Here is a 12672-nt window from a genome sequence, read left to right as displayed (position 1 = left end):
CACTTCATTCCTCACTGTATGGGAGGTGGCTTCAGTGTGCGTGAGTGTGTGGGCAGGAGGGGGCGTGGCCTAGGGCACTGCCACGCTCCACAGGCCCTCCCTTGCTCATTGTACCCTCGACGGTGCTTCCGTGTGGACGTGCCCCGCGCCCCGCTGTGCTGCCCCGACTATCCTTCCGTCCCTGTGGTGCCCCGTCACCCTCCCTTCTCTGTCTCGTGGTGCCCCGTGACCACCCTCCGTTCCGCGTCACACTCCCGGTAGAACTACCCCCCTACTACCTCGCGCCCCTCGCTGACACCGCCGTCATGTGGTCGTCCACGAGAGGGGTCGTGCTCCTGGCGCTGCTTGCCGTCGCCACCTGCGCCACCACCTACGATAAAGGTACGTGACACTGACACCTCGAGTACAGCGCCTGGTGACAGGACCATGTAGGTGTTGACAGGACCATGTAGGTGTTGACAGGACCATGTAGGTGTTGGTAGGACCATATAGGTGTTGAATTTGAATTTTGCAGCAAACAGCGGCTAGATTACTGTACACCCCATACTCGTCCTATGAACGGTAGCGCAAACACTTATTACTGAGAAGAGGTCACAGAGGGTCTCATAATAAACCCCAGCGTTCAGGATATTGTTACATTACAGTAAATACATTGGTTCCTAAGTTCTTTACATAGGAGTCGACTTTGTTCACACCTGCGCGAGGGGCGTACTGCCAAGTGTGAAGGTCATATGTTTGGCAGCACACTTTACATTTACTGTTTATTCACATCTGCATGAAAAGCATTTAAGAACATTGTGAATTTAGTTCTGTACATAAGAATTGACTTAGCTACTTGGTGCAAAAAGTAGACACAGTCTTAATAAGTAAATATATAAGCTGTCTTCTCATCAGCGATAAAATACTGCGCCGTTTCATACACAGTGCGCTTGGACCTGCCCCTGCTTTTCAATCTAAGAAGTAGGGTTATGTCTGGCCGTACACCTTACATTTAGTTTTGCACTTATTTCCTAACATTGATCTTATTACTTGCTCCATATACTGTATATGTTATTCACGATACATATCTTCATGATAAAACAATGAATTGACTAATAATACCTGTTTGCACTCCGGTTCCTTCAAACTCACCAGCAAGTTCTTTGGTTATCACAGTTTTAAGGGTTCCTGTTAGATTATATTCAGCAGTGTCATTGTCAGAAGCGAGTTTTGGCTAAGGTATTGACTCTGTCGCGCTCACTGAGGCTTATGTGAGGGGATCCACAACTTAATCTTGACACCCGCGTCAACAATGCACGTATATTTGTGGCTTCAGAGACAAGGTGTTGGCAGAACCATCTAGGTGTTGGCAGGACCATCTAGGTGTTAGTAGGACCATCTAGGTGTTGGCAGGACCATCTAGGTGTTAGTAGGACCATGTGGGTGTTGGCAGAACCATGTAGGTGTTAGTAGGACCATGTAGGTGTTGACAGAACCATGTAGGTGTTGGCAGAACCATGTAGGTGTTGGCAGGACCATGTAGGTGTTAGTAGGACCATGTGGGTGTTGGCAGAACCATGCAGGTGTTAACAGAGCCATGTAGGTGTTGGCAGGACCATGTAGGTGTTGACAGAACCATGTAGGTGTTGGCAGACCATGTAGCAGGACCATGTAGGTGTTAGTAGGACCATGTAGGTGTGTTAGGAGTAACCATGTAGGTGTTGCAGGACCATGTAGGTGTTAGTAGGACCATGTGGTGTTGGCAGAACCATGTAGGTGTTGGCAGGACCATGTAGGTGTTGCAGGACCATGTAGGTGTTGGCAGGACCATGTAGGGTGTTGTGACCATCTAGGTGTTGTAGGACCATGTAGGTGTTGAGGACCATGTAGGTGTTGACAGAACCATGTAGGTGTTGGTTGTGACCATTTAGGTGTTGGCAGGACCATGTAGGTGTTGGCAGGACCATGTAGGCGTTAGTAGGACCATGTAGGTGTTGACAGAACCATGTAGGTGTTGGTTGTGACCATGTAGGTGTTGGCAGGACCATGTAGGTGTTGGCAGGACCATGTAGGTGTTGGCAGGACCCTGTAGGTGTTGGTTGTGACCTCGAGAGAGAGAAAGAGAGGAGTGGTAGGTACAAGTGAGTGATAATATCCTTGGGTGCGTCATCTCACCACTTTGTTCCTTGTGTTGTTGATCCTCAGTTCGGTTTAACTTTCTTTTGACTGAAAAAATAACTGAACTATGTGATTTTAGCAGAAACTATCCACGGTGCATTGTCCTTTGAAAACGTTATTAACTATGTGATTTTAGCAGTAACTAACCACGGTGCGGCGAAGGTGTGGAGGTCACGTCTTACTAGTTTAATTTTTTATTGGTCAGTTGTCTCTTCTTCCTTACACACTCGCGCGAATATGGTGTATCACTAATTTAACAACAACAACAAGAAAAAAAAGTTATTTCAAAACCTTTCAAACATTTAATGTTTAAAGCTTGACTGTAGAGGAATAAGGTGATCCCACAACGCTTATGTCGCTAACAGGCACTCGTCAACGTTGAATTTACTTGGGTCTAATGTTTGGTGATTTTTTTTTGTATTTGCTCTCTATAAACTTATCGTTGGTAGAAACTGGTACACTTTTTATCATATTCTCCTGTATGGTTGTAAGTGAATTACCTTCCATATAACCTAACCTAATTAATCTTAACTCTAGATTTCAAGAAATTTCGAGTTAATGGTATTTTTTTACCTAATTAATAATGTTGATGGAATTCGGCCAGGTGAGATTTTGTATATCGTACTGTACGTTAGGTCAGTGTCATGTGTGCCGCTGTTCGTGAGACTGTGTATTGTTCATGTAGTTGGGGGTACAGTGACTGGCGGAGCAGTTAACCTCCTCTCTGACAGTCTAGACGCTACACTAGTTTCCACTCAGACTGTGGTCACTGCCTTGTTGTTGTTAGGCTGTTGTCCACGGTTGGTCATTCATTGCATGTTAACCCAGAATGAATCCTAATTTCAGTATCTTTATATGAAGCGACGTTGTTTAGTTGAAAGGCATTTATGTATTTTTGCTTCACTCTCGTCACGCTAAAGGAAGATATACGTGACATTATTCTGCTATTTTGTGAGGTTAATTTCAACGTGTTGGGACAAGAAGCCTCAGAGCACAGGCTGGGAAACTCTAACCAAACGTCTAATGACAAATTAATCTCCTCTACTTTGTGGCCCGGGAGTCGTCTTACCCATACATAAGAAGTTTTTAATGCCAGAACATTTTTTGGATATCAAGGCCGGGGATCACAATCAATCTTAACACAGCCGCTACAAAACCATCTTGTAAATCAGTGATGAACGTTGAGGATGCTCTAGTAATCAGCTGTGGGCGGGAGGAAAGTTGCCAGTTGTATCATTATTTTCACCTTCACCCCAGCCAGATTCGTTCAGTAATGATACGTGCGAATATAGACGTATGCTCTTACCAATGCGTAAACGCGAAGTCGTGTTTACAAGTAGATGAATAATTTTAGAACACTTGTTTCCCCAGCAGCTGGAACCTGTGTTGGGTTAACTGACCATCATTTCCTCTTTCTGCCACTCAAGGACTTGTTACTGAGCCTTGGGTAGTGTTTATGATTTTTTTTCCTTTTAATTTCTGATATTAATTAAGTTCCATTATGTTGTGCTTTTTATTTTGCAATTTTTATAAAACTGCTGCTATCAGTGCCACCACCATCACTACAACCATCAGTACTACCACCACTACTACTATCACTACCACGACCATCACCTACCACCACCATCACCTTCTACCACCTGGCAGAACCATTAACAGGGGGGGGAGGGATGCTAAGTCCAGAGTTGGGGGTTGGATTGAGTGGGTTGTGGAGGGGTAAGGAGTGGGAGGGGGATTGAGTGGGCTGTGGGAAGGGAGGTACTTTACACATATGACCTGTATAATAACCTGGTTTGGATTTATACAGGGGAATAACACCAGCTTGTCTGTCTGTATTTCTCTTCTTATTTTCACTATTTTTTTTTATCCTCTCCACATTTTCTCTTAGCAAATATATATCTGTGACGTTACGTTTTCTTTATGGTTTAATAATTGCTGAAAGAAAACGAATGTTATTTAGTATACTGCCTTCACCACCAGTACTACATGGTGGTGGTTCATGGTGAGTTGTTGTTTGATGATCACATAAAAGTCAACAAAGCGAACCTGATCCAGTGAAGAAACACCATCACTTGACGCTAAGAGCTTCAGATGGTTGTGTGACTTATGGTGCTCCCACAAAGCAGTATGGCATCCCCCACTAGATGAAATGCTATACCAGGGGCAATATAGTCATATGCTGTACAGAACACGCCCACACAACAACTGTTCGCTGCATAGGTGTTCTTCAAGCATGAGTACCCTCCGAGAGACAACTGGATAAACATTGGGTGGGTCGAGATGTTATGTACCTGTACCTGTATCACTTCAGAGCCCCGAGATTTTGTTGTGAAGTCACTAGTTCGCCTGCTCTTGTACAGACTAGTGTTATATAGTCAGATGGAGAGTTGGGGATAGTGGTGTAGAACAGAGCCTTCATCTTGAATACGAAAGAAATATCTAAATGATCAAATAAGGTGAACTTCCCCATCTGGTACAAGTGTTATCACCAGCGGAGGCAGATGTCAAAATGTACTAACGAAGTAATAATGAATGAACTTAGCAGTGCAGTGCTTCTTAAAAACATTTAAAGATGTTGTTTTAACTGAAAAAGCTTACAAGATTGTCTCCGTAACTTGGCTTTCCTGAAGAACGCGCAAGCTATTTGGCACTCGTTTCCACTGAGGTTTACCGTGTGTACTTTACTGAGGGCCGCGACCCACAGAGAATTACGCAGTTGTTTAGGATTCCTGGAGTATGTTAGTCTGGCGTTGACTAAACAAACAAAACTTAAACACTAAACCAAAGTCGAGTAACTTGGATAAGATAAATACACCAAAATGTTTGTAGTAGTTCTCCCAACTTCTACGCGCCGAGGTCATCAGAAGCACAGGCGACAGGGAAATATTAATTTTAATTGCCCCACAACTTTTGGCTTTTTAAAATATACCTATCATGTAGTTTAAACAATTTTAAAACACTTTTCTTCTTTGACATTTTCGTCGGAAATTTATATATTTTTTTAAGTATTTAAACCGATAAAATTACATCCAATATTAGTTGTTTAAAGTGGGCAGGGCTTTGAAGTAGAGGACAAATGTGGGGTAAGATATTAAAAATAACACTAAACAAGCCTATGAAAACCTGTCCTAACGTTTCCTAACTTGTAAAAATGTTAAGAATCACTTTTGAGTTTATAGATCCCTCCTCATCTGAACACCGATAACACACCAATACCAAAAACCGAAAACATCACCTACTAAACACCGAAAATATAAATAAGGTAAACTTTTTATAATTTTATAATTTTTACAAGTTAGGAAATATTAGGTCAGGTTTTCAAAGGTTTGTTTGGTGTTATTTTTAATATTTTCCCACACATAATCCCTTTACATCAAAGCACCTGCCCACTTTAAACAACTAATATTGGATGTAATTTTATCGGTTAAAATACCCGAAAAATACACGTTTCCGACGAAAATGTCATAGAAGAAAAGTGTTTTAAAAATTGTTTAAACTACATGATAAGTATATTGTAAAAAAAAACGAAACTCGTGGGTCAATTAAAATCAATATTACCGGCGACAGACAGCAGTGTGTTACCTCAAACGCTGGGATGTCTTAGTCTGCCTTCCTTATATCAACATGACCCTGGAGCTGCTGCCCCTGACGGTAAACTGTGTTGTCCACCCCTGTCCTGCTGCCCACGCCCGCCACCACACTAAACACCTACACAGTATACCTACACACAAGTGCGCATTCATTCACAATTCAACACACCCACTGAGAGGCGAGAGCTATCCGTATACAGTGGTGTAACGTACCTGTTGAATTTCTAAATTATATTAAACTAGGCTACAGAATTTAGAAGGCTCCGTTTTCTATGTTATATTGTGTTTTTCTCACACTAACTTAGCCAAAAATAAGTTAGGTTCGTCTTTTTTTCAACATGAAGCAAAATCTAGAAAAATGTTATGTGATTGCGAAATTCAAGTGGCTTACTAATGTACAGTTGTAGATAAATATTTCCTAAACACTATTGACTATATCTGGCATCATCTAGTTGAAGGTAATTTAGTTAAATAAGGACTGTGATTTTTACATAAATTTTACCCTGACTTTTTTTTGCATTAGAGACATTATAATTTTGGATGCAATTGTACTTCACCTTGAACAAAATTTGTGAAGTTATTATTTTGAAATTTCTTAACTTGTAATTGAACATCTTACTTTATGTAGACTTGTTCTTATACCTGCACTTTCATTTATACCTGCACTTGTTCCTGTATTTACATGTTTTGGTGTTTCTGAATTAATTAACTTAAATATTTTAGATACTCACGTTAATAAAAGTTTAATTAATAATACTAAATACCTCACGACACCTGTGACCTAATTACCAGGGAGGTGTGGGGGGGGGGGGGTTAGCATGGAGGGAGTGAGGGAGGGTGGGTGAGACAGGCCGGTAGATGCATTATGTTGAGAGTGACGCTTCTCTGGTTCTACCACCACTACCACAGTGTTGCCACCACCACCACGTGACAACAGCCTCCCTCACAAACTCCTTGACCAATCTTCATAGCACTTTACACAGACACACCTCGTAAAAGAGTGCGGTAACCGAGTGGATACAGCTTTTACCTCCAGTCCAAAGTGTCTTTAGTTAGTTCCCGGTGCCACCCCCATCTCAACCCAGCTATGAATGAGTACCCAACTTGACATTTGGAGAAGCGAAGGTATTCGAGTGTACTTTCCAAACTTATCTGAATCCTTATGTGCTTAAGGGATAGTATTCAGTGTACTGTATCCACACTGCCCCTAAAATATCGTCAGAGGGAAATTATTTAACAGAATTAGTTGTTTGTCCTTAAATTTAGAAGTTGGAGCTATATTTTTATTTTTGGGGCGCGGGGGAGAGAGAGAGAGAGAGAGAGAGAGAGAGAGAGAGAGAGAGGATAACAGCTCTATTACTCAGTACATTAGATAATATATGATGATGATGATAAGATTAAATAATTAGAATGAGAAGAAAGTGAAATAACCTCGTTGTCGGTAATGTGTCCTATAGCTTGTGACGTGATAGAAAAAGCCCCTGTGTACCTCCAATTATATAAACAAATCTAATTACTATATTATTAATTATTACGAATGCACATGACCTAGTGGATCATCTCTCTCTCGTGTGTGTGTGTACCAGGAAGCACAGCCGCCTCTCCTAACCCTTATTAGAGACCATGAAAGTCTACGTCTCTCTCTAAACAAAGTGCCTCCCACGCCTATGGTCACGCCCCCGCGCCTATGGTCACGCTCCCGCCCCTCTACATCTATCTTATTTGACATGACTAACCACCCTAATGCTACCTGGGGGTTAGGTTAGTTTAAGTTGAGTTAAGTTAGGTTGGGTTAAGTTAGGTTAAGCTGGGTTAGGTTATTGTGTCTCTGAGGCTGCCAACGCTAAATATATATACAGTATATTTGAGGATGACAAATATAGCTGCGGTTGTCGCTTCTACACCTGACACACCACATCCCACCCACCTGTCTCCTGCTACACTGTGTACATACTGTATACCAGGGTACATGATTGTTTGTACCAGGAAGACGAAGAACTTACAGAAATATGATTATGAAGTTTTTGTATCACGATTCGACAATACGTGGCGCGCGCGTGTGTGTGTGTGTGTTTTAGTGAGGTGAGTATCGTAGCACTGGTTGGGTGGGGGTGTAGGTGTAGATGAGAGGGAGTCAATACGTGTGCGTTTGATTGGCCAGTCGCAGTATCACAGCTGATCGGCATAAACAAACCCCACGTGTGGCAGCTGCTCAATATAAACAGACCACGCCCCTCTATAAATTTGTTTACTGCTTGACGTTGATGGCTGCTGCGTGGGAAAGATGTGAATTGTATCTATATCCACGACAAGACATTTATTTGACACGCACACAGACACACACACACACACACGCACACAGACACACACACACACACCTCCTCAGAGTCATGGCGGTGATGTAGTGGTGATTGTTGATATAATGTGAAGAGATTATGCATATATCAGTAATCAGGTTGCTGCTTAATGTCCATTCAATCATTATAAAGTACATTTAGGATTCAACTTTAAGAGGGTAGGTTTTACCACGCTAACCAAACGCTTATTTTCTTTAAGTCATCGTAAACTTTTTGAAAAACTTGCCCGATTCTTACATGATTTTACGTTTTATTTATTTATTTTTATTTTTTAGTTTCGTGGCAGCTTTTTGGGAATTATTATATTGGTGAGGCTATAACGGACCTGTGTGTGTGTGTGTGTGTGTGTGTGTGTGTGTGTGTGTGTGTGTGTGTGTGTGTGTGTGTGTGTGTGTGTGTGTGTGTGTGAATATCTTTTTTCCATTGACGTGATCCCAGCTGTAATGAACTCAACTAGTGTTCTTAGGTTAGGTTGGCTTAGGTCAGGTCAGGCCGACACTGTGACTCCTAACGTTCATAGGATGGCAACAACACCTTCTCCAACACACACACACACACACACACAATGCTTACGGTCACGGGGGTCACGATTTTCAGTTCTTGGATTACTAACCTAAGAAAACGACGAAAACAAACTAACACCTGAGAGATGTAACCAATAGTGTCCTGCCTTGTAAGGAGACGACCGGGTGTGTTATCTTGTCAACGGCTGTGTATTAGGGGCGGGTGTTGGAGTGTGTATGAGGGGCGGCTATTGGATGCTAGGCTATGTAGGGTGCTATAGACTATGTTGGCTATGTATGAGAGGTGGGTATTGGGTATATGATAAGGTGAGGCAGTGGGCGCGGTGTTGCCAGGTTCGTGAGGGTTATCAATTAAGGTGACTGGTGAAAGTGTTTACATAATTAGTTTTGGGTGGAGTTGTGTAGCGGAAGATATTACACGGAGATATTTCCTCGTAGTAATGTAGAAACACATGTATACAATACACATTCATTATAAATATATATATTCTTAAGACATACATCTACTACTCCCTCATACACACTCACGTAATATATATACAAACAGGCAGACATTCCTTATCTAAACTTACGGCGGTGGTTAAAATCTAAAAAGACACTAAAATATTTATGATATCTTTTCTTTATTTCTACGCGGGAATTTGATCTCCAGTTGCATAATCTAATTCTGTTCGGTGACTCAAAACACAAGGATGAGTATCATCTGGCAGCGACCATTGTGTACTCTTCACTGACGTGGTGCGTAGCCTCAGACACCGGTGACCTGGAACGACAAATTGGTGCTTGAACGAGGAGACAAGTGTCGCAGGCTGGATCCATATAAGTCTCGCGAGGTGAAGGAGGTGGAGCTACCTGAAGCGGGGTGACCAGCGAGGTGCCCTGAGGTACACCATCATCACCCAGGTCCTCTCTCCAACCTGGTGGTACTTCATGGCCACAGTTCAGCTTCAAAATGTTCAAGTGTGTAGGCGGACAGTGTTATGCCACACACCATTTTAGTACACCTGTGTGGGGGGAGTGACGTCACGGGTAGCGGCCTTGGCTGATGGTGTGGGCGGGGCCTTGTGGCGGCAGCGGCGTGGGGGAGGAACTTTACTCACTAAACCACCACATGTGAGTCGGATACACCAGTCTTACCACACTCTAATACATCAAGTGTAAACCAACCAACGTAATCACCAGAACAATATTATCTGCTGGAGTCTCGTTCATGATCCGTGTTGAGGTTTGTGACAGATGTTGATCACTAAACAGTATGGCTGACCCAAAACGGGGGATGATAAGGGCTCCCAGTATCTTTTTATGAGGTCGACTCCTCCCCACGTCCCTCACACCTGCACGCCCACGCCTCTTCTGGTCATATATTGTAAAGAGTTTATTATATATATTTAGTTCTCAACCAATAGAGAGGATTCATCTTAACAGCCACACGAAGAAAACACTCTGAAACATTGAACCCAAGACGGCAGTCCTTGAACACTCTGGGGAAGTAAGAGGCACTGGTTGATCGTCGACTATGAACACCTGACGCGGGAAAGTACTTTTATGGCGTGTTGAGTCAATAGATGACATCACCAGCAGCAGTAGCAGTAGTAGCGTATGGGGAGACAGGTGCTGAGGGAGGGAGTCAACACACACACACACCATGTCTCTTCTCATGCTATGTGGTGACAGCCAGGGGAACGAGGCGAGGTTTTCATTACAGATATGAGGCGTCCTTTTTAAAATGTGAAGACGTCCACGACACGGCGCAAGAAAACAGTCTTTTGTTTCTCTCTTAACTGTCTTGATGTAGCGAGTGGATTTCTTCTTTTTTTCCGCACATATTTTATTGATTGGGGTTTTGATGGTCTTAACAGGTTGTGGTTTGTAGTGGTAGCAGTTCAGTAGGTGATGGTGGTAGTGGTCCGGAAGATGGTAGTGTTTTTGGGTTGGTCGGAGCTGCTACCACCATCACCGTACTTCTATCAAATCTACCCCCATGACTGCCACCACCACCACTACTACCACCATCACTTAAACTACCACCACTACCAGCAACCCTCCCCGTCCCTTGTGGCCGTTGATGATCGTTTCTGAGGTGGAATGTGACCACGACCCCTCCAACCAGTTCTTCACCCGGGAAGGTTGCAGAAGAGGATGTCTTGGTCGACGCTGAACTCCCTACCGTAGAGAACTTTAGCTTCACACTTTCAGACTTTTATCCAGTGACGTCCTGGAATCAGACATTTTTAGCCAAGTACGCGCATTGAATAAATAAATGATGAACCGAAAATCATCCCAGAGAGGAAAAAATAAACACGGAACGATTTCTCGGCATCAAGGGAGTCGAGGGGTAACAAAACCAAATAAAAAGTAAATATATAATAATAGACGAATAAACGAGAATTAAAACGAGAGATTTTATTAAATTGTTGAACGGAGAGGAATATTATTAAAAGTCATCGACGTGTGTTGTCATAAAGCCGTATAAAGTAACGACCAAGGTGTTTTTTTTTTAAAGTTTGGTTGTTGCCGCCAGATTAAGAGTTGTGTTATCACCCACACGAGTCGCGCGGCCTAACTCAACCGCCCGCACCCTGCACCCACCACCACCACCATCAACCATCCTAGGGGCACGCCCACCAGACACTTAATTCTGTTGTGTAAGAAAAAGAATCCCCTTAGACGTTAATTTCGTTGAAGGTTTTGAATTAATATAACTTTGTTTTCCCCCGAAGGTTATTTCTTATACTCAGGATAGTGTAATGCGCTTAGATATGTAATTCTGTTTTCAATTTAATTCTGTCTTTTAGTTATACTGGTTAAATGTTTAAGAAATTATTATTTTTTATGATATTAATATATGCGCCATCAAGCACGTAGGTGGGGTATATATAAAAAAAAACTCCATTCAAACACATGGGGAGAGACAGTCATGTTTGTCTCTGTCTAAACACACGAGGCGTCGACCGGGCTTTTTGTTTACCAACTTGATGAAGATTTGTGACTCGTGTTTTAGAGAGTCAAGCTCACGTCTTCTGATTCATAGTGAAGCAGATGAAAACATTATACATATTGACCGAATTGCAATGTTGAACAATATAAAGAATAAACTCGGCTTGAATTTAGGTAAAATGGCCGTAATATTTCATGATCTTTCGCTTCCGCCACCCTCCCTCACCCCCCATGACGTGTGTGTGTGTGTGACTGGTAGGTGCGTGTGTTGAGTGTGTGTGTGTGTGTGACTGGTACGTGCGTTCGCGTGTGTGTATGACGTGTGAGTGTGTATGTATAAGTATCAGAGAGCACTTCAGTTCATCTTGCAAGGTGCTTCACATGTGTGTCAAGGTCGTAACCTGTAAAAATATGTCAGAGAGAAGGTCAGACAAACAGTGTACACATGTGGGCGACCTCATTATCCTCCCACCTCCTTAGCGTTCAAATGGGGGCGCGGGAACACAACGCCATCTACTGCCTCAAAGACCAGCTCCCCCGCGCCGTCATAAAACCGGGTCGTCGAGTTGATGGTCTTGCCTGACATTCTTCATCTGGTATTTATGAAAGGTGGGGATTACTTAGGCAAATTGGTGTGTTTTCTGTTTTATTGTTGTCCCATCTGTGTAACCCGCCTGGTGCTGTCTGTCACTTTGTGTTAAGTTAATTAGTGTCGTGTGTTTGTGTTTTCGTTGATGTCTCTATTCTTTAAAATATATCTTGCTGTCTCACCTTTATTTTCTAAACTAGTCGCTGTGTTAAACTTAAAAACAAAACACAACACAATTTATTATTTAACGGAACTCAATATGGCAACAACCTTTGGAATAATGTTAATATGAGGTTAATGTTAAAATGACCCCTCCCCTCTCCTCCCCATTCCTCCCTCAACATTTCAACATTTACGGTGACTTTAGAGAGCTAGGCAGTTTATCTTTTTAATTCACGATAGACAATGAGTTAAGATTAGATTATCTAATTAAATGTTTAATATATGTCGTTACCTCTTGGAAGATAATATTAAAAATTCTCAAAACAAATTATATTATCGAAGGTCTGTCTGAGATT

At 42.4% G+C, this 12672-nt stretch overlaps 1 protein-coding gene across 3 annotated transcripts in view; it reads left to right on the top strand.

Moving 5' to 3' along the window:
* The first annotated feature begins 83 nt into the window (after nucleotides 1–83).
* LOC121862369 (cartilage oligomeric matrix protein-like) overlaps nucleotides 84–12672 on the top strand; it is a 61382-nt gene continuing 48793 nt past the window's right edge. Inside the window, exon 1 of one of the 3 annotated variants that reach the window (XM_042360623.1) lies at nucleotides 84–381. In XM_042360623.1, coding sequence (XP_042216557.1) covers nucleotides 306–381 — 76 coding nt within the window. In that variant the 5' untranslated portion in view covers nucleotides 84–305. The remainder of the gene's footprint in view (nucleotides 382–12672) is intronic. The other 2 variants (XM_042360641.1, XM_042360632.1) reach the window with 2 other exon arrangements.

This window comes from Homarus americanus, unplaced genomic scaffold (genome assembly GCF_018991925.1).
Source record: "Homarus americanus isolate GMGI-L3 unplaced genomic scaffold, GMGI_Hamer_2.0 scaffold40248, whole genome shotgun sequence".
Taxonomy (NCBI): Eukaryota; Metazoa; Arthropoda; class Malacostraca; order Decapoda; family Nephropidae; genus Homarus; species Homarus americanus.
This window is presented reverse-complemented; position numbering and strand designations above follow the sequence as displayed.